The following is a 22,514-nucleotide window of genomic DNA, read 5'->3' as shown; positions in this document are numbered from 1 at the left end:
GATATTTTCCTCATTCCTTTTATATTTTGATTTCCGATATACTTGCCTTATCTTTTTTCAAAATATTTTTCAAGTGATTTTGAATGAAACAATGAATAAAACAAACAACAAAATACATGTTACAACATCTGGCTCCACCTGGGGATAGTGCTTTTGCCACAGAAGCACTAAGAACCGCAGATTAGTGCCTTCACCTCGGGCATGGAGTCATATATTGCTTTGCATAAACTGAAATACTATGGCATTTGTACAATGATTTCACTCTGGTATTCACAATGAAATGATGCTTATTCTTTAGAACTGGAAGTAGTGCTTTAAGTATTGCCCATTTACAGGCAGCTGTAGAGTTTTCCCATCAAGATTCTCAAGAATGAAGGTATTATTGGATCTCACTTCAGCAATTCTAAAAGGACCATACCAAAGAGGATCAAATTTCCCATGTTTACCCTTATCTTCTCTTCTAGTATCCCATCTCAATACTAAGTCTGCAACTTTAAAATCAATTTCCTTGGATTTTCTGTCAAAAATATTTTCATCTTGGATTGATACATAATCAAGTTGTCTCTTACCTTGTCCCTTTTCTCACTTAGCTCCACTGCTTTGTTCATTCTTCTTACCAGAGCATTTGGTTCTTCTTTCGCCTCTTGAATCATTGCAATTACCGGCTTTACAAGCTGACTTGGAAACAAAGCCTAAGTTCCATATACTAATTCAAAAGGTGATTTCCATGTAGATCTTTTTGTAGTTATTGTAGTAGCCCACAAAGCAAAGTTTAACTTAGAATCCTAATGTCTTTGATTTTCTGCAATGGTTTTCCTAAGAATCTTCATCAAAGTTTTGTTAGTAGAATTAGCTAATCCATTTCCTTGAGGATGGTAAGCTGTTGAATGGGACAAAATAAAATTATACTTGCGACAAAAAGCAATAAACTTACTTGAGTTGAATACTTGAGCATTGTCTGTTATAATTTTAATGGAGCATCCAAATCTGTTGAAAATATTTTCTTCCAGGAACTTCATTACTATCTGATCATTTGCTCTCTTAGTAGGAATTGCCTCTACCCATTTGGTGAAGTAATCAGTTGATGTGAGAACCCACCTGTATTGTCTGCTTGAAGGTGGATTGATTTCTCCAACAAATTCCAATCCCCATTTTCTAAATGGCTCCTCTATGAAAACTGGAATCAAAGGTAAAGGAGCTAACCTCTTTTTCTTAGCAAAATGCTGACACTTCCGACAACTTCTAACAAACTTATATGTATCACCAAATAAAGTAGGCCAATAAAATCCTGCCTGAAGGATCTTTTGTGCAGTTACTTTCTAATTGTAATGTCCTCCACAAAACCCCTCATGATAATCTTTGATTTTTTCTGTAAATTCATCCTCTGTTAAAAATAGCAATAGAATTCCAGCAGGATCCTTTGAGTATAATCTGCCTTCCACAATTACATACGGTTGTGCCTTGATCTTTAGTGCCCACAACTTTTCGATTTCCCCTTCTGCTCAGTGCTACGATTTCTTGTTCTACTCCTCTTCTTTCTCCTGCACTACCTCTACTACCATATGAAAATTCCTCAACAGGAACCCCTATTGCAGCAAACTGATGCTACTTCTCCTACTTGTTAATTCATGCAAGTTATTTATTGTGTTCTACAGTAAATATTGAAGTAAATACATCTACAACCTTCACTCAATTAAATATGCAAAAACAAAATAATGAGCAAGAAAAAAAAATAAAACATATAGGACAATTATTTTTGGACAAATAGTCCTCGGAAAAACCCAATGCGAGAAAACTAGTGCAACAACTCTGAGGGTTTATTATTATGCAGGAGAAAATTCTGAGTACAATTCTTAGGATGCTGAACTAGCAATCTAATACAGAGAGAATACTGAACAAAGACTAGTGAAATGATCTCACCCTGTCACTAGAGAATCAATGACTGATTCTTTAGTTCTGGAGGCTTTGCGTCACCCTCTGGGTGGCTTCTGCACAAAACTACGTCTCCCTGAGTAGCTTCTACGTCGCCCCTCCTGGGTATTATGTTGCCCCTCCTCTAGATCCTCTATTGGCTGAGAAATCAACCTTTCTACCTCCGAGTCTCACACCCTAGCTTCTAGCAACTAAACTTCGACTTCCCTCAGCAGGAACTCGACTTCCCCTCAACATGAACCATCCTCTGGATGTCTTTATGTCCTCCCTCTTCCTTGTACTCTTTGGAAATTCCTTCTCCCAGAATCTTACTACCCTTATGCTACAAGATCTCCTTAATTGATTTTCCTCCTGAGAACTTCTTACCTCAGAAAATCGATTTTCTCAATCTCTCTGTGTATTTTTCAAATGACCCTCAATCCCCTTCTTATATCTTCATGTTGGACAACCAATGAACTAAATTAAAACATAATCAAAGGCTCATATCATTTTGGCTTGCTCTGTGGTTTTTTCTAGAAATTTCACCCTTTATTAGGTTAATACCCATTAATATTTTAATTTTTCTATGTTTAGACTTAGGAACCCCATTAAAAATATTAATTATTTTAATAAAATCACTTTTAGGTGGAATTTCCCAAAGCTCTTTCTAGGTTCTTTGGAATATATGTGCTTAAGCCTCCCTACAAAATTTGAGGCTTAGAGCACATCTGATGCTACACAAAATCAACAAGTTGAAGCATCTGCTCGGCATATGTATTGATGTCTAGATCCCGAAGAGGGAGGGTGGCATTGGTCATTGAGATCTGACCTTGGATATGCACCTATATCCCTAGGTTGATGGTTAGTAAGTAAGCCTGATGGTACCTAGTGTGGCTGAAAGTTTGAGTCCATCTTAGTTCCACCCAGATAGATTACCCTGGTTAGGGATCTAATCTGCAACACTGAGTGTGCTATAACTCTTTGTAGTTCATTTGAGATCTTCAATGCACCTCTATGTATATGTAATTACAAATACCTCCCTAGCTAAGCGGGAGTGTATAAGAATGTAACTAGTATCGCTCTTCATAATTATACTTGAGTCATAATGAAATGTGTTTGTCAAAAGAAAAGAAAAATGAATTTTATTATTAAAGAAATTGACTTATTAAAGCATGGGTTTCATGCTTGGGTCAATTATTTATAGGTCATAGCCTCCATTGCAGGCTTATAGGGTTTATGTCAAGTGTCATTCTCCATGTCATAATGTAAAAGACCCTTCGTGGGCTTCTCTTGTTAAGAGATAAATTTATTTTATTATATTTTAGGTCTTTTAGGCCTCCTCCACCAAGTCAGCATCAAAGAAGGATAAGTCGGCCTAACTAAGGGGCAAAAACACCTATATAAAGGCAAGCCGAAATTTTAGAAGTATACGAAAGTTAAATTTTAGAAGTGCAGGTTGACCGAGAAATGTAGTTAGGCTGAAAAGTGTAGGCAAACTGAGAAGTACGCGCATGCCGAGAAGAGCAAGCAGACCAAAAAGTGTAGGTAGGCCGAAAAATTTCAGAAGTGCAGGTAGGTCTGAAATTCTAAAGAAGTTGGCGCTGAAATTTCTAGGTTGTTGTTGTGCTATATCTGTTGAACAAAAGGAGAACATTGAAAGTTGTTGTATCATCTTGGAAGGCTAACTTGGTGGAGGAAGTTCTATTGCTCTATGTGAAAATTTGGATGCCCAAATTTCTATTGCAACAACTGATTAAGTTTCTCCTCCCTGCCAATTTCTGAATCAAGTTACTTATTGTTTCCTACAGTAAATATCGAAACTAATACACTGTCGTCTACACCATTTAAGTTCTAATCGAAAACAAGAAACTAGACAAGAAAGAGATACAACACATCTACACAGTTATTTTTTGACAAATGTCCCCAGAAAAACCAAATGTAAGAAAACCGGTGCAGTCGCTGAGGGTTTTATTATTATGCAATCGTAATTTCTGAATACAATCTTTGGATGCCTTCCCGACAATCCAGTTACATAGAATATCCCTGACAAAGAGATTTGTGAGATTACCTCACACTATCACTAGAAGTCCTGGTTGATCTGGCCCTTGAATGAATAGCCTCTGGCTGCCTCTACATTGCCTCTGCATAGTGTTTGTGTCAAACCAGCGTCACATTGTCTAGGACCTGTGTCACTCTTATTGACTGATCGATTTGCCTTTGAGATTTTGACTTCTGCTCTCTCGGTCTCACACCCCGGCTTCCAGCTACATAAATCAAACCCTCTAGCAAATTTTGGACTCCCTCAAGGCTTCTACGTTAGCTTCTCTGGCTCTGCTCTGCCTCTACCGGATCTCTCTCTCTCTCTAATCTGCTGAGTATTCTCTGACTGGGAAATGTTTCCCTTCGGATACTATCCCTGCCCCTTTCTGCAAAAGACCATTATCGAAAATCTCTCTGGCAGCTGCTCTACTTCAGAAAATTGAACTTTTGATCTCCCCTCTGTGTGTTCTCCAAGTGCCCCTCAAGCCTCTTCTTATATCTTTCTTTTGGAAAACCAACCCAAGTTAACTTCTAATCAATGGCTTAGATCATTTTGGCTTGATCCTCGTATTCTTCTAGAAGTTACACCCACAATTTATATTAATATCCATTGATTATTTTAATTTCCTAACTTTAGACTTAAGGTCCTATTAAAAATAATTAATTATTTTAATAAAAGTGTTTCCAGGTGGAATTTCCTAAAACGATTTCTGGGTATTGGAGAATGCATGCGTCTAAGCCTCCCTGCAAATTTTGAGACTTAGAGCACATCCAATGTTACCAGAAATCAACACTCCCTCTTAGCGATGAATGTGCTCTAGTAATGCACCCTGCTGAAGCATCACCCTGTTCTATAACATCTCCTTCTACATTGTTGATGTCTGACATCCTGTCCACCAACTACTACGCAAATGTTGCATATATACTGTTGCTGACCCTTCCACTATCAACACTGCATCCGTATTTCAACTCCCTCTCAAATGCATCCATGTTGCTGTTGGCACTGCCACTGCCAACTGCATCTACACTGCAACCTTCTCCAACTGTTGTTGTTGTTACGTCAGCAACAGAAAAGCATCCCAAATTACTGAACAAGTGTTAAGTATGATGCATCTCATTGCTGAAGTTTGACTATTGCTAGTCTCTTCGTTGACCCTCTGAAACCTCTGCATTGCCTGTTGACCTCTGCTTTGTGCCATTTGCACTGCTGCCAATTTTTCTCTGTGATGCTCAGTCTCTAGCGCTACTAGCCACTGCAACTGTCACTTCGACACTCCTCCGCACCAACTGATACTAGTCCAACTTGCTACTTCTGATTTGGGCTCTCGTAGCGAGGAATTGATTGGGGAGGTGGGCTTCTCAAGGATCCTGCCCATATGTAGTCCTTTCAAACTACAACTCTAAATCACTCCACTTCCCTCTTAGAGATGCCTGGGATGTCATGGTGAACTCCTCCTCCTCAATCTTTACGGTTGCAACCTTCGGATCATGCTTCTCATCTTTGTCCTTCTTCCTGAGAGGACATTGTGTTGCGTAGTGACCGAATTCACCACACCTGAAGCATTTGATCTTCAAAACATCTTTCTTCTTCTTCTTGTGCTCATGTTGTCCCTGGATACGAGCGTTGCCTTCTCTTCCTCCTCCTTGGGCTTCGACCTACTATTGTTGCTTTCGTCAAGTTTACACTTGACCAAGTCTCTCCTTAGCTCCTCTTGCTTGAGAGTTGCCCACATTTCATCCCAATTTGGCAAAGTCACCCTGCCTAGGATGCTCTGAACAAAGACTTGCCACTCCTCAGATACTAAATTTAGGGTCAGTCTTACCATCTCCAAACCTTGAGGTGTTGACCCCACAATTTCCAGCTCATCTTGGGTCTCCTGGAGCTTAGAGAGGAATGAATCAATGTGTTCCCCCTTCTGCATCTGCATAGATCTCATCATCTGCTCCAAGTACATCTTCCGTTGTTCGGAAGATACCTGATATAGTATCGACAAAGCATCCCACATCTCCTTAGCAGTGTTTCTGCCAGCGATGTGACAGAATATATTATCCTTCACTCCATCGAGGATCATTCTCTTCGTCTTTTCTATTTACCCCTTGTACTTCTTGAGCGAATCTAGATCCGCGGTTTCAGCTACCACGCCGTTGACGTAGACTTTGAGAAAATGCTCATCCAGAAGGCATGACATCCTTGCCTTCTAGATCACATAGTTGGATGCCCCATCCAGCCTATCCTAATCTCTCAGTCCACTAGCTGCCATATCTGCCAATCGAAATGTCGAATGACCTCCTCTCTCCTATTGCTACTTAGCAAATGAGAATTTGAATTCCCTAGCTAGGAATTCTCTGAGGAAGAAATTCTGTCAAGTGTCGCTTCTTCCTTCTGACGTATTTCTGCCCAACAACTGCCTACAGAAAATTGCGTCACACCAGAAATCCCTCTTCACTGAAGCTACTGTTGCGTTGCTCCCTTTGCCACTAACAAATTTCGATCTTGAAATCCTACGTCTCTGTCAACTCACTCAAAGAGAGATTTGCCACGAAAACTTGTCCTCCCAGCCTGAACAACGCAATCCCTCTGGGGATTCAAATTGTTGCCTCTATAGGAATTTCAAACTCCCTTATTCCTTCAGTGTTGGGCTCTTCCAACACTACTCTCCTGTTTCACCTGCAACTCTGATACCATGTGAAAATTTGGATGCCCAAATTTGTACTGCAACAACTGATTAAGTTTCTCCTACTCGTTAATTTCTTAATCAAGTTACTTATTGTTTTCTACAGTAAATATCGAAACTAATACACTGCAGTCTAAAGCATTTAAGTTCTAAGCAGAAACAAGAAACTGAACAAGAAAGAGATACAACACATCTACACAGTTATTTTTGGACAAATGTCCCTGAAAAAACCCAATGCAGGAAAACCAGTGCAGTAGCTAAAGGTTTTATTACTATGCAGTAGTAATTTCTGAATACAATCTTTGGATGCCTTCTCAGCAATTCAATTACAGATAATATCACTAACAAAGAGATTTTTGAGATTACCTCACACTATCACTGGAAGTCCTGGCTGATCCAACCCTTGAATGAACAGTTCCTGGATGCCTCTGCGCAGTGTTTGCGTGAACCCAGCATCACATTGTCTAGGACCTGCATCACTCTTCCTGGCTGATTGATTTGCCTCTAATATTTTGACTTATGCTCTCCCGATCTCACACACTGCCTTCCAGCTACAGAAATCGAACCCTCTAGCAAATTTCAGACTCCCTTAAGGTGTCTGTGCTACCTCTGTGTCAGCCTACATTTCCTTTGCGTGGCTCCGTGTTAACCTCTCTGGCTCTGTGTTGTCTCTACTGGATCTCTCTCTCTCTTCTCTGTTGATTATTCTCCTACCGTGAAATATTTCCCTTCAAATACTATCCTTGCCCCTTTCTGCTAAAGACCACTATCGAAAATCTCTCTGGCAGCTGCTTTGCTTCAAAAAATTGAACTTTTGATCTCCCCTCTGTGTGTTCTCCAAGTGCCCCTCAAGCCTCTTCTTATATCTTTCTATTGGACAACCAACAACCCAAATTAACTTCTAATCAATGGCTTATATCATTTGGGCTTGATCCTCATCTTCTTATAGAAGTTACACCCACAATTTAGATTAATACCCATTAATTATTTTAATTTCCTAAGTTTGGACTTAGGGTCCTATTAAAAATAATTAATTATTTTAATAAAACTATCTCCAGGTGAAATTTCCCAAAGCGATTTCTATGTATTGGAGAATGCATGTGTCTAAGCCTCCCTACAAATTTTGAGACTTAGAGCACATTTTATGCTACCAGAAATCAACAACCTAAGGTCTTGGTCTATATTTATGAATCTACTGAAGGAAGAGTTTTTGACTAGGTTTTCCCCTATATAGGGGTTTTAGCCCTGGTTGAGCATCCACATCTAGTGTCCACGATCTTTATGCTTTTGTCTAGATAATTGCTTGATGAAAAGAAGATAAAGGAAGAACATAAAGAAGTTAATAAGAACATAATAATATCACAAGTAATTATCAACATAAGAAAATATTTCTGCCTTTTTTATTTTCTAATACTCTGCACCGGTGCTCACATTACTAGACTTGCAACAACCATTTGAAATTGAGAGATATGCCTTCGCTTGTGCTGTTGGTGCAATTCTTACCCCGCAGAGGCATTCATTGGCATATCACAGTGAGACACTTTCAGATACAATCCGAAAGTATCCACCTATGACAAAGAGATGCATTCCATTGTGTAGGCCTATTGAAAATGGAATTGGAGAAGGAAACAGTCATCCACTAGACCACCGACCCCTGCAGTTCATATAGACACAAGTAAAGTTGCAAAATGATCGTCATCAGAAATGGTCCACATATCTGCAACAGTTCCATTTGAACATTAAGTACTAGAAGGGCAACACCAATAATGTTGTATATTGCCTTAGTCGACCGCCAATTATGGCATTGACCACTGTGCCTGACTCTTGTGGGCACTAGATTTTGGGATGGCTACATCTTTACAAGAGTGATCTAGAATTTGGCACCACATACCAGATGCTCCTGAAAGGTAAGAAAGTTCCATACTTTCACCTTCAGGATGCACTATTGTGCCACTTGGGACACCTTTGTGTTCCTTCAAGCAAGCATGCCAAGATGATTTGGGAGGCACACTACAGTCAGGTCACTAGAAATTTTGGCGTAGAAAAGAGAATGGCATTGTTGCAGAAGTATTTTTATTGGCCAAATCTTCGACGGGATGTTATCAGATCCTGCATTGCCTGTGCCATTGCCAAACCTACAATCAAGAAGCAAGGCCTGTATACTTCTCTTCCTACTCCGAACTAGCCTTGGGAATCCATCTCCATGGATCGCATGTTGGGCCTTCCTTCCACCAAGCATGGCAATGACTATATTTTCATAGTCATCGACAAATTCTCTAAAATGGCCATTCTAGTGGCCTGCAAGAAGAGTATCACAACATAAGCCATTGCCAAACGCTTCTTTGAACGAGTATGGGTACACTTTGGGATCACACGGTCCATTATCTCAGATTAAGACAACAGGTTCCTAAGTACATTCTGGTCATGCCTCATGTCGTTGTTGGATACCAAGCTCACTAATTCCACACCCTTCCACCCCCAAATTGATGACCAGACAAAGGTCGTCAACAGGATGATCGTGTACATCCTACACATGTACAACTCAAAGCATCTACACACATGGGATGAAATCCTTCCCTATGTGCAGCACACCTACGACAGAGCTCTCCACAGCTTAATTGGACACTACCCCTTTTAGGTGGGATTGGGATTGCACGGCTATGTCCCATTGATGTTGGCATACCACTTTCAACTACTCAGGCATATTTAGTTCATGTCCAGTCCGAAGTTGACAGAGCTACCAACTTCATTGAATGCATTCAACACATCCCCCAGCAGGTCCATGACATATTGGACAAACCAAATGCTAAGTACAAACAACGCCATCATCAACATCGGGTGCCACACAAGTTTCAGGTGGGCGACAAAATTTGGTTACAATTGCAGAAGGAGTGCCTCGTTGGGGCCCATAGCAAGCTTCGCCCACTCTGATATGGTCCTTACACCATCACTAAGGTTGTCAGAGACAATGCTTTCGAGCTCAGCGTTCCCTCATTCCTTGTCCTGCACATAATGTTCAATGTGGACCACCTTCGACCATACTTTCCACCATTACTAGAAACATCAGACATTGTAGAACAACTCACACCAATAGAGCTAAAACCAGACTACATGAAACATTCCACAACTGATTGGATCATGGACACGCAGATCAAGAACACTCGCTAGCAGAAGATCCAATTGTATTAGGTTGTAAAAGTTGACCAACTCTTGCACCAAGGCTAGTGGCTTACCAAGGACCAAGTTCAGTGAAAGTTTCCCCATATAATGGAGGCACTAAACGCAATGGGGACCATTGCTTCCTAAGGTGGATATTGGTGGCCACCCTCTTATTCCCCTTAAAGCCCCACCATTGTACCATTATTTCTTTCAGTTTCCATAATTGTAGCACAATTTACTATCTTTGGCAGTTTTTCAAGTCCTAAACTTTCAGAGCCATTTTGAGGCCCTAAAAAACGTTTTTTTGGAAAACGAAAAACATAGGTCTTTAACTAATGCTTGCAGTCGAAATTTGTAGTCCTCAAATAGATATTTCTAACAAGGTATCGTGAGCATCAAACAGAGATCGTATTCCAAAGTTACGACCCAGGAATTTGATGTACCAATTTACCTCAACGAGACCCACAGTTTTGGCGCTTCATCTCCTAGGGTTGGGTTTTTGGATGTTTAGGAGTTTTTATTGTTTCTCAATAATAAATAAGCCTTCAAGCCTCATTGTAACACATTTGAGAGGCATGTAGCCGCCACATCTTTTCCTACAGATAAGCTACCATCTCCCGAGCTATCTTATTTCCATTTTGTATGTAAGCATCTTTCAGTTCTTTGATATTAATGAAATGAAGATTTATTTATGTTGCATCTCTATGTTTACGTTTATATATGTATTTTGTTTCATTCCTACATAAGTTCAGATCAAACCCTCCGCTAGGGTTTGAAAATCACAACTCTGAAAACATAATGCTTGTTGAAATTGCTCGAATTTCAGCTCATCGAATTGGTTTTTCTAAGCTCTAAACAAATACACACACACACACACACACACACACACAAAACAATTCCTTTTCCTCTCCATCTACTTTTTTATCTCTCTTGTTTGATGTTGTCAACACTTGTTATCTTTTACTATTTCCCACGCAATGGCTAGAATAATCTAAAAAATTTCATTCAGGCTAATTGTTAAATAATTTTAATGTTAAATATTTTAATCCCAATAAAGCCCTCATATCATAGGTTTGTTCTCAATCAAATTTGACAAAGTAAAATTAAATCCATATCTTTAATATCTTCTAATTGCTTAACAATTTTGTTGCTACCTTCTTTCCTTCACTAAAATAGTTTGGCACCTCTACCCTCTCTCCTTCTCTGCGCACGTAGATGGGATTTCATACCCGTGAGGGAGAGAGGATGACTACACTGTTATATTAATAAATTTCTATGTTTCCCTCCCATAGATCACCATTTAGAAAAGTTTTCTTTACATCCATCTAATGTATCTCCAAGTCACAATGTTTTATAATGGGCAAAATGATTCTAATAGAATCCTTTGAAGATACTAGTGAAAACGTCTTAGAGAAGTCAACTCTCGGTTTTTGCTTGACACTGTTAGCCACTAATCTAGCCTTGAACCTTTTAATTTTTCCTTCATAATCCCACATTTATATTTAACATTCTTTTTATTTTACGGAAGAGTTGCAAGATCCCAAACATGGTTCTTCTCCATAGATTGCAATTCCTCTCTCATGGCCTCCAACCAATATTGAGACTCACTGCTCTCCATGGCATCCCTAAAAGTAGAGGGATCATCTATGTCAAGATCTCCAATCTCACCCTCTTGAACATATACTTCATAATCTTGAGGAATAATTGATCTCCACTCTCTGGTAGATCTTCTAAGAGGGAAAGGTTCAATAGTTGGAGCCACTGTCACTTGAGGGGTAACAACCTCTTTGTCTGCTCTAATAGGATCAACTGGTGTAGTAATAGGGCGAGGTAAGGAAACAAGCAAAGAGAAAACATAAACATCTTTATGATCTTCATAGAAAACAACCTTTCTGTGCTTCAATCTCCCACTATCCTGATCATTTTCAAGTAACTTAGCACGACTGGTTTCTATGATATCCATATGTATTGAAGGACAATAAAACTTGTATCCCTTTGACCTCTCAGGATATCCAATAAAATGGCAAGTTATGGTCCTAGGATCAAGTTTCTTAAGTTATGGGTTATATAATTTGGCCTTGGAAAGACAACCCCAAACATGAAGATGACCACGGAATGGCTTTCTCCCAATCCAGAGCTTGAAAGGAGTCTCAGGGGCATCCTTATAAGGAACTCTATTCCAAATATAGGCAATGGTCTTCGAGGATTCACCCCAAAAATCTTCCTATAGATATGAATGGCTCATCATGCTTCAGATTGTATCCTGATAAGTGTGATTTCTTCTCTCAACAAAATCATTTTTCTCAGGTGTCCCTAGAGTGGTGTATTGAGGAACAATCCCCCTCTCTCTCTAGTATTCCACAAAAGGTTCATGAGTGGCACCATCATTGTCAATTCTACCAAAATATTCCCATCCTCAATCAAGTCAAACAACCTTAATTTTCTTATCCAATTCCATCTTGACTTCAGCTTGGTAGAATTTGAACACATCTATAGATTTTAATATAAGGTGGATTAGATAAACATATGCAGATCTAGAGAAATCATTGATAGAGCTGATAAAGTACTGTGGACCACTACGAGAAGGAATTGGAAAAGGCCCACATATCTCTGTGTGGATTAAGTTCAGTAAGTATAAAGCCTTGGAGGCCTCAAACTTTTGTTTCTTAACCATCTTACCTTTAATATAGTCCACACAAACAGTAAAGTCATAGAAATCCAAATGATCTAGGATACCATGTCTAACCAAGGACTCTAACCTTTTCTTGGAGATATGACCTAATCTCTTGTGTAACAACATCAAAGAATGTTTCACTAAGTTTGGATGCTTAGACCCAAAGAGTGTAGAATCAGTAGATGAAGCTAACAAGGAAGATGCAAATAGACCATCAAGAGATAACTGATAAAGACCATCAACCAATAATCCATTTGCAACAACATCACCATGATAAGAAATAACCAATTTTCCATCTCCAAAAGTAAATCTATAACCAACAACATCAAGTCTAGGAACATAAATGATTTTTTGTTTAATGACGACACATAAAACGTGTTGTAAGGACCACATTGAGACTATATACATTTTATTTATTTATTTATTTTTAAACAGCAAATACAACCAGAAAAGAAACGCATTGAAATTCAAATTTATTTAGCACACACATTCCTGCCACTCATTTCAGGAAACATATCATAACATTTTCATACTTTTAACTAAGATCAATAGTAATGAAATACATATGTACCGTTCACCAGAAGGCGAGACTCCACTTGCTCTGCTGTTGCTGGTATTCCCTTGTAGCTGGTCACCTCCGCGAGTGAATGATGACGCACTTGATCCGAATGCGAAGACCCACCGGTTAACCTCCCAGCCTACTCCTTGGGTACTCTTCTTCCCCACGGACCCCCGAGCTGCAATGGGGTTGTACAATGGAGGAAAGCACTAGCTGGTAGAGGAGAGCACACCTTGGCTCCAGAGTCCCCTCTCTAAAATCCTCTACCTCACCAAACTCACTATAGCTTCGTAATCACTGCTCTGACATCATCTCATCCATCCAACAATAGGGTTCCCCAAAAGTCCCCTCTCCCATGGCTTGCCCCTTCTTTTATAAGAATCCTCATAGATGACACTTGGCATGTCATGCATAATTATATATATATATATATTTTTATTTAATAGCTTGATTATTCACCTACCCATGTGTCACTCTCTCATCAAGGGTCACCCAAAATTATTTACTTAACTTTTTATTTAAAACTAATATTTTCCTCACCTCACAAGATTCATATTTCTTCTCCTAGTTGTCTCTTTATTCGCCCCCCTTTTATTCCTTAAATTGTGTTCATTACTTGAAGTCAATTAATGAGTCAAGATTTTATCCCCAATCTACTCCCTAATTTAACTCAGGTTATCTCTTAGATGGATATTCTTATGTTGGTTTTTGCCACATGGAGGTTCTCTACATTTCTCTAAATTTAATTTATTATTCTTATTTTAATTCACCTTCCTCTTCTCTTAATTAGGTTTAATTAGTTTAGGATTAATCTTTATCCTTACAATTATGTCCCTCTTTCCCCTTTTTCCTTAATTAAACTACATAATCTACCTAATATTTTCCAACAAGGGAAGGGTAGAGTTTTTAAGGTAATCTATTTTATTTCTACCTAAGATCCTCTTAACCCAAGTTCTATGTTTGATTTAATTACCTCGGTTTCTAACATCATTTACCCTTACCTAGTTTTCATTTCTTGATTATGTTTATCAATTAATTTATTTTTAATGATTCCAAGGGTGCCAAGTTTGGTCGTGCCCTTCAAGAACTTCCCTTGAAGTTCCAAGGGTGCCACGCCTAACAATTTATTTGTGATGCAAAGGGTGCAAAGTTGGTCGTGCCCTTCAAGAAATTCCCTTGAAGTTTCAAGGGTGCCACGCCTAACATTTTATTTGTGATGCCAAGGGTGCCAAGTTGGTCGTGTCCTTCAAGAAATTCCCCTGAAGTTCCAAGGGTGCCACACCACTTGCCCTTCAAGCATCCAGTGACTACGAGGGGAAAGTATAGTGCAACGTCATAGACCACTATCATCTCTTATGTTGCCTGCTATAGTGAGACTAATGGTGTCGGGGATCAAGGAATCCGCCTTGATGCGCGGCCCCCGGTAAAATCCTCATGAGCGACCCAACTTTGGGACCTGCCCTCATGGCATCGTGATCTTCAAGGCGAAGGTGTTTCAACCCTTCCAGCCCAAGTCACGGTGGGAGTGCTAGTGGGTGAGATCAGGGACACTGTCCCACCCCTCCCATGTAGTTCCATCCACTTGTACAACCCCATCACCCATATGTGAGTCATTCGGTCAAGCAACTAATCTATGCCTGCAACCATTAACATATCATCAGAATATAGTTAAACATATATGGCAGATTCCAAGATCAACTTAGACTTTCAAAGATAAAATAATATGAATTTTCATCAAACCAGGTGTCATCAACTCGTCATATGCGAGTGCCTCTGATGGTTTCCTGCCATACTCAATAATTATTAGTAACAGTTTTTTTCAATGTTAGTCATTGTCATAATAGCATCATTAACAATTCCTAGTCATTCACATCATTGTCCATTGTAAGCCTGAACTAAAGAAAGTAGTCAACATAGGGGACACACCCATCATGGCTATCATCATTAAACATCAATGGAAACATACATGTTCATTAAGCTATCAACATCGTAACATCAATAGAAATATACCTATTCATCAAATTTATCATCATCATGCTTTTAGTAGAGAGCATACATATTCTTTACTACCCTCATTATCATAAATTCAATAGAGACCAATCTTAACTATTTAATGTTGCAATCATCAGAATACCGATAGATAAGATACATAACCATTCATGCTATCATAATATCAATGGAAAGCATTCATAAACATCACAACCATGAATATCTCAATCGCTAATAATAGTGTCATGTGCTCGGATCCTCAACCTGAGGTCCTCCTAGAATAAAGTATCTAAGATAAGGTCATATTAGGGTCAGAAAACTAGAGTGGGCACTACATACACCCCCTCTTAACAATGGACTTCGTCCCGAAGTCCTTAGAACATAAAGGAAAAACGACGACACATATCCTAAGAACCCTTCCTGAAACTCTTGCTAACCTTCTGGTGGGCAAGCTATAATTTTCCCAAGGTATCTATACCAAGAATTCCGTTATAGCTAAAGGACTATATCTCTGGAACATTGCAGCCCAAATTTTTTATTTTTTATTTTTATTTTTTATTTATTTATTTATTTTTATTTATTTATTTTAACTAAGCAATAACAAGACAAGGGTAGGATAATCACAATCAAAATTCATCTCATGGTACAATTAATATATTATGCTTTCAACCAAGTAAAGTCGTCCACTCACTGTACTCCTGTAGCTTCCAATTATAGTCGTTCATTTCAAACTACGTCTACATGACGCTATAAGTGACAATGTCGGGTACACAAAGTCATTTGTACGATCCTCATTGCATATGGTAGAGTTCACTGTCATAGATGTTGTAATAACATTGTCGTAGAAGAAAAGATCGTATAAATTATCCATACGTTTGGTATTTTTCAAAAAGTTTTAAGTTCTAAGTTATCCTTTCTGATAATTCTGCAATATTTTCCCCAATATCTCAATAAGTGTCATTTTGGACCCTTGTCAGTATATTCCTTAATTGTAGCATTGTATTTAGGCCATAGGCAGAAAAATGTCGAAAGAGGTGGACAAGTAAGAATAAGAAATTCAAATGGTGAACTTAAGCTCACAAGCTAGTAAAAGATGAAGGACTTTGATGTCAAAAGTGCTAAAAATTAAAATATTCTTATTAGCAATTGTAAATAAATAAATAATTAGATAAATTACAAAGCAAGTGATTGTGCGTCAAGATGTAGTGTTCCAAAAACAGTTCCTAGGAGTTCATCCAACCAAGAAACTCTTTGAAACATCACCACTTTACTTACTTATAGGTAATATCCTAGTAGGTAATGATGTTAGTGTCTCAACTAGTTAGAGATGATGTGGCACGTGACCTAACAATGGAAGAATCTAAACATGCAGTCAATAATATATTGAGCATTGAATTGGGCATAAAGAAGAATACTCTAAATAAGGAAGTTATGCCAATCAAACAAAAACATACTTCCCAATCCGAGGAAGTTGTCTTCTATTTGCAAATGTGGGAAAATTTTGTTTTAGCTACATAAAAACTATCAAGAGGAATCAAATTGGTTATAACACCTACCACACCTCACCTATCAAGAAAGAGATAGTAAAATCCTTGCTATCACTCAAGTTTATCTCCAAAGAAATATCCCAACCTTTTTCAAAGAAAACCCAAGGATACTTTTAAGTGATCACAACTTGTGACCAGTGACCACTCCACTTCACTTACTCATGCATAAATTATCAAATGATCATAGCAACCTATTGAAAATATGATTTCCCAATTATAATATATTTTTATATCAATCACTGTATTTATAATTTAATTCAAATTAACAATTTCAAAACAAATTAATTTAATAATATTTTAAAACACACTCCTAATTTTTCATGTACCCATAAAAAAAAACATCCTTTTGCAATCAATATTTAATTATTGACTTCTCTTTAATACATACCAATATATAAAAAAAATCTATACAATTGATGTAAATATTAAATTTAACCAAGATATTACTACATAAAACATAATTTCCATATGTCAATTTATAATGTGGCACTTTTAACTTGTTATTAATTTTTAAAGTATTGGCTGGATTATTGTTAGAGCATTAAAATGCTTCACATCCAACCACTCATAAAGCCTAGACCAAGAAAATTTGTGTATGACGAAGTCAAGATTAAGTTTTTGATATTATACGATGAAAAGACAACTTATTGAAATGATATGGAACTAGTTTCATTAGTCAAACTTATTTTTATGTTTTATTTTATTGTTTTTAATTTTTGGTGATTGTTAATCATTAAATTGTTATAAATATATTAAGAAAACATATGCATTGACCAGTTCATTTTAAGGATGAGTGCTTCTCAACCGTATGTTTCAATACCACCCTAAGCAAAGCCTCCAATTCTTTAATTTTAGTAATTCAATATGTGTATTAGAAATTGTAAAATAAATTCCATAATCCATTAATTCATAAATAAAGCTTCTTTCTTAATTGGTTAAATTCATTGAAAGGGTCCCATTGGTACTTGCCAATGATATTTAGTGTTTTCATAGATTTGGTCCAAATTTTTATTGTCTTTTAATAAATGATTTTGCAAAAATCAAGTACTTTTATAGAATTAAATTTGTAATGTTTATCTAGAAAGCTTCTCACTCTTGGAATAGTTTTCAAATTATAGTAGTGTCTAGCATAAAATGAGTATGTTTGAGGTGAAAATTGTATGGACCAGTGCTATACTATATATATTTTTATAAAAATACCAAAACTATTTTTATAACTTCATAATTTTCATTATAAGAGCAATTTTATGAACCACGATTTTATTCTCTAGAATACTTTTATATCTTCCCTCAATATTGATTAAAATGCTTACCTTTAAAAAAAAACACCCTACTAATATTCTAAGTTGTTTTGAAACCCATGTTTAAGTTTATTGTAATTCATGTTGCATAAATCTAAACATGGAAATCTCAAATTTCATATAAAAATGAATTTTGTTCCCAATGTCATAAAGCATAATGTCACAAAGAAATGCAAATCTCAACTTTTATATAAAACGAGTTTTGTTCCTAATGTCATAAAGCATAACGTCACAAATCATAACATCACAAAGAATTAGTCTAGATATATTAACATTGGTATTTTAAAATATTTGGGCATAGCTTCAAAAATTAATTTAAAATATGCATTGGCCAAGAAACAATTAATTATTGTGAATTAATGGTTTTCATATTGGTCCTGAGACTGACTCATGAGGCTGACGCTAATGCATGAAACATTCAAATCCTTGGAGATTCCCTACTAGTTATTCAATGATTGTGGAAGAAAATAACAATGAGTAATTTCACATTACATAACTGTATAATATTATTCATTCTCTTCTATCAATTTTCTCACATGTCCACAGGGACAGGAATAGGATTGTTGATGGACTTTCTAAAGATGGAACAAGGTTGGAACACAGAATCTAGTATGTTTCTAAACAGTGAGGGCATTGTCTCAGATTATACTCATGATGCATGGCTGTAAATCTGTTTTATTAGAGAATCTGGTGTGTTTCAGTAACTAGTCACATTACGGATTTGGTGGACTTTCAACAGTTCATAAAATTTCAGATGCATGCATGGATGTCGTCTAGTTTTTTTTTTTTCATGTAATGTTATGTGCTTTGTCTAAGTAAAAATATTTGTTTCATTATACAATTTATTGACGTTTTATACTCCATTTTTCGCAGTTAATATCATTCTAACTTCAAGGCAAAATTGAACCAATTTTTTTTTTTTTTCATGGCAGTCTATTTCTTTTCGAACAAATATAATCATAATTTTGTGAGGAATATTTGACATATATTGTATAACAAAACTTGGTTGCCTATATTTCATCATATTCCTTTCTGTCCTTATTCCTCGTGTACATCACGGGGCTTGTGACATTGGGCCTGTGGTGTATCTCCATGAATAGTGTATTAACATAAACAATAAAACAGATAATGAAAACAATCATGTCAAATATTTCTGAATGATAGGCAATCATGGTGAGTAAGGCCACTCACTACATGTACAAATTGAATTACGTGCAGCTCTGGAATGTGGGATATCGTGTCATTCTAATCAGCCCCATTGACATGTCACATGCAGGTCCATGAAGGTGTTGAATGCATAACATGAAAGAATAAAATGAAAGCCATAATTTAAAATATAAATGCGGAGGCGCTATAATCCAGTCCAAATGACAATTACACCGTGATTGCTGACAGGCCTGTCGATGATGCTTTTCAGGTTGTTGAAGGAAACTCATGTATACACGGAAGAGACGGCCCTATTCGTGTATGGCCACGGGAAGGCGTGCCATAAATCATAACCCTTCCCTTTTCCATGAAGAAAAAATAAAATATATACAGTGTACACAGGTCTCTTTTTGTTTTAATTCGACGGGGAATTTTGTTATTTTTTAAAGCTGGCGCAGTGGTGTGAGCAGAAACACCACCAGCGCATGGGTCAATCACTATGTTATCGGCATTTATATATTACATAAAATATTTGTGTTTCTGTAAAGGTCCGTTGTTTTAGCCTCTGTTTTCTTTTTAAAATTTGTTATCATTCAATAATGTGAAGCATGCTTTGTCAATGCAAATTGTGTATATCAGATTTTCATGTTAAAAAGGTTCTCCAACGATAGTGAGTGCACGAAGAAGACTGGATTTTTGAAAAAAGAAAATGTATCTAAAACCTAAAAGCACGAGGGATGGTTCAATTTGGTTCGACCTGTTGAGGCACGAAGAGGGGAAAATCCACAGGATGCTTGACGCTGACGAAGTACCAGCTTCCCCACTCTGAATGCTTAAAACACGGACAACTGAAAAGGGAAAAATCCAAGGGGTACCAGCTTCCTTGGACTGAAAGACTAAGAGGGCAGATGGAGACTTCTCTTTCCGGAAAAAAAAATTTAAAAATTACAAAGACTGAGACACTACCCTCGCAACGGACCGAAACTTTCAAACTGTTTAATGTGCTAATTTTTTTTGAAAGATGCATCAAAATGTACTACTCTATCACCCCACTTATGGAATTTCATTTAGCTTAACCAGCAGCTCTTCTCTCCGCCATTGAATTAGTACTCCAGTTGTGTTTACAAGCTAAAGGCAAGTCCTTGGTTTGTCAAATTTTGAAAATTCCCTCAAGTTTTGCCTTGTGCCTGTTGTAACAGAAGTGATTGACTGATAAATTTTATTCCAAATGTGATTAAATTCTGTCGAATTTAAATTTAATTCTCTGGAGATCTAACTGCCTGTTCCCGATTTGGATTAGATTTCAACTTGTGAAGCAACAGCTGGCTATATTGAATTAATCCGCATTTTTCTCAACCAAAATAAAAAAGTGTAGTCTTTGCTGATATCAATATATACTACAACTCAGAGTAATTCATGCCTAAGTCACCTGGTCGATGTTGCTTTGTCAATGGATTAACCACCGCCAATTTTGTAAATGTGTTGATCTCACCTGGAGTCAAATTAAATGAAGTACATCCATAGCACATTGTTCTCAAACTGTTTGATTAAATGCTTAACTGAAAAAGATGCAAAAATCAGTACTTCTTGGAGCCATTTCACAAGAAGGAATCTCACAATCGCGGATGGAAGAGGACTAGTTCTCTTATTCTTTTTGGCCGAGTTCTGTTCAGGATATGCTTATCAATTGAATTGTGGAGTTCGAGTTGTGTAGAAATGGACTGGTTCATTATTGAGATGCCGGCAGCTGAGTTTGTAAACTAGAAGAAATACGTTTTCTCTCTGTCCACGAGCAACATCATCAACTCTTGATAAAACGAGTTCTGGACAGCATACCCTAAAATGGGGCGTATTTTATTTTGGGCTGAGCATATGAGTTTGTTTCCTTTTGCTGTGCGTACAAGGCAAAACCGTGAAGTCCTTTCTCAGTAAATATTCGTTGGAATGAGTAAAAATACAGGGCAAAACGAAGTTCTCGGGTGCTTTTGACAACCAGACCAGTTCAATTCCTCGTACTAAATAATTATTATTAGTATCATTATTTCAGATTCTTTTCATTTATTTTCAATGAGGGCAGGGAAATTGCTCTGGGAAGGCTGTAGCTGGAACACCTTGGGAGGAAGCACGTCTGCTACTTATTACAGGCTTAAGGGCTTCAAGGGGAAGATTAGCTTCTGCCATTGCACGCACTCTCAAATGGAGCAGTACAGAGTGGAGTCTGCTAAATGTAGGGAAGCTATCATCTCTAATCCGGCGGAGTTAGAGAAGAAAAAGATCGCCATTAAAGCTGCTGGTCCTTCTAAACTACAGGTAATTGCAGACTTTGACATGACACTTACAAAGTACTGGGTTGATGAGAAGACAAAGCTCATGGAAGAGTGGTGGGAGAAGACTCATGCACTTCTTATTGAGGGTGGTCTGACCTATGCAGCCATCAGGAACTCAGTTGCAAATTCTGTAATTGATTTTCGAGATTATGTGATCCAGTTGTTTGAGATTCTTGAGACATTATTGAAGAGGTTATGCGGCAGAAACTTAAAAGAAATTTCAAGAATATAGAGGTGGTTTCAAATCGTATGGTCTTCGATGACAATGGAAATCTCACTGGGTTTAGAGGCAAGACAATTCACGTCTTAAATAAGAATGAACATGCCCTTGAAATGGCTGCCCCCATTCATGAAAACTTGGGCAGCAGTGATGTGCCTGATGACAGTGGTGCTTCTGGTGTGAGGAATAGAACAAATGTCCTGCTACTCGGGGATCACATTGGAGATCTTGGCATGTCTGATGGCTTGGAATTTGAGAATCGTATCTCAATTGCATTTTTGAATGACAACGTTGAGGAATGGATGGAAACTTACAAGCAGGCTTTCGACATTGTCTTACTGAATGATGCCTCCATGCGGGAAGTAGTGGATCTTGTTCATGAATTATTTTCGTAAATTCACTGGGAATTTCAGCTTGCACAGTCTGCAAACCAAGTGAAGATCTATTTGTCAAATCTCAGGTGAGGCTTTTTGTGAGCTAGGTCATGGCAGCCAGAATGAGAAATTCCTACACTGAAATCAATTATATGTTACTGTTTGAGGTTAGGTCTATATATAGCAGTTGAATCTCTGACGTCAATGTTCACCCATGCCTTCCATTTTAATTCCCACCCTATTGCAATTTCAGATTGGCAATGTTGAAAACTAACCTGGACCGTGGACTCGATGGAGTTAAACATTATTGCAACAAATGTTGAGGATACATTAGGAAGGGTACTTTTTTACGAGAATGTCTTGTGAACATGCCAATTTTTTTTTTTTTTTAAACTTGAGTAATTTGATTTTAGAGAAATCCCCACATAGCAAACAAAACTAGTTATGCATGCATGGGCCCATAGGCCTCAAGGGTTCAACTTGTGCTCTGATACCAAATGTAAGGACCACATTGAGACTATATACATTTTTTTTTTAAACAGCAAATACAACCAGAAAAGAAACGCATTGAAATTCAAATTTATTTAGCACA

At 37.6% G+C, this 22,514-nt stretch overlaps 1 protein-coding gene and 1 pseudogene across 5 annotated transcripts in view; both read left to right on the top strand.

The window, feature by feature from the left end:
• LOC149235718 (ribose-phosphate pyrophosphokinase 1-like) overlaps positions 1-19,450 on the top strand; it is a 407,512-nt gene extending 388,062 nt beyond the window's left edge. Inside the window, exon 9 of one of the 4 annotated variants that reach the window (XM_089372178.1) lies at positions 19,273-19,450. In XM_089372178.1, coding sequence (XP_089228304.1) covers positions 19,273-19,347 — 75 coding nt within the window. In that variant the 3' untranslated portion in view covers positions 19,348-19,450. Of the gene's footprint in view, positions 1-18,401; positions 18,634-19,131 lie in introns of those variants that run through there. The other 3 variants (XM_089372182.1, XM_089372179.1, XM_089372181.1) reach the window with 3 other exon arrangements.
• A 1,551-nt stretch (positions 19,451-21,001) lies between these two features.
• LOC149235717 (uncharacterized) lies at positions 21,002-22,214 on the top strand (annotated as a pseudogene). The gene is made up of 2 exons (XR_016268315.1): positions 21,002-22,008; positions 22,176-22,214. The product of XR_016268315.1 is annotated as an uncharacterized LOC149235717 (transcript).
• Positions 22,215-22,514: the final 300 nt, after the last annotated feature.

Source organism: Pinus tabuliformis, chromosome 8 (genome assembly GCF_031772625.1).
Source record: "Pinus tabuliformis cultivar Carrire ecotype Pingquan chromosome 8, CPIR1, whole genome shotgun sequence".
NCBI classification, from domain to species: Eukaryota; Viridiplantae; Streptophyta; class Pinopsida; order Pinales; family Pinaceae; genus Pinus; species Pinus tabuliformis.
Note: the sequence above shows the minus strand (reverse complement) of the source record. Positions and strands in the feature narration are given on the sequence as shown.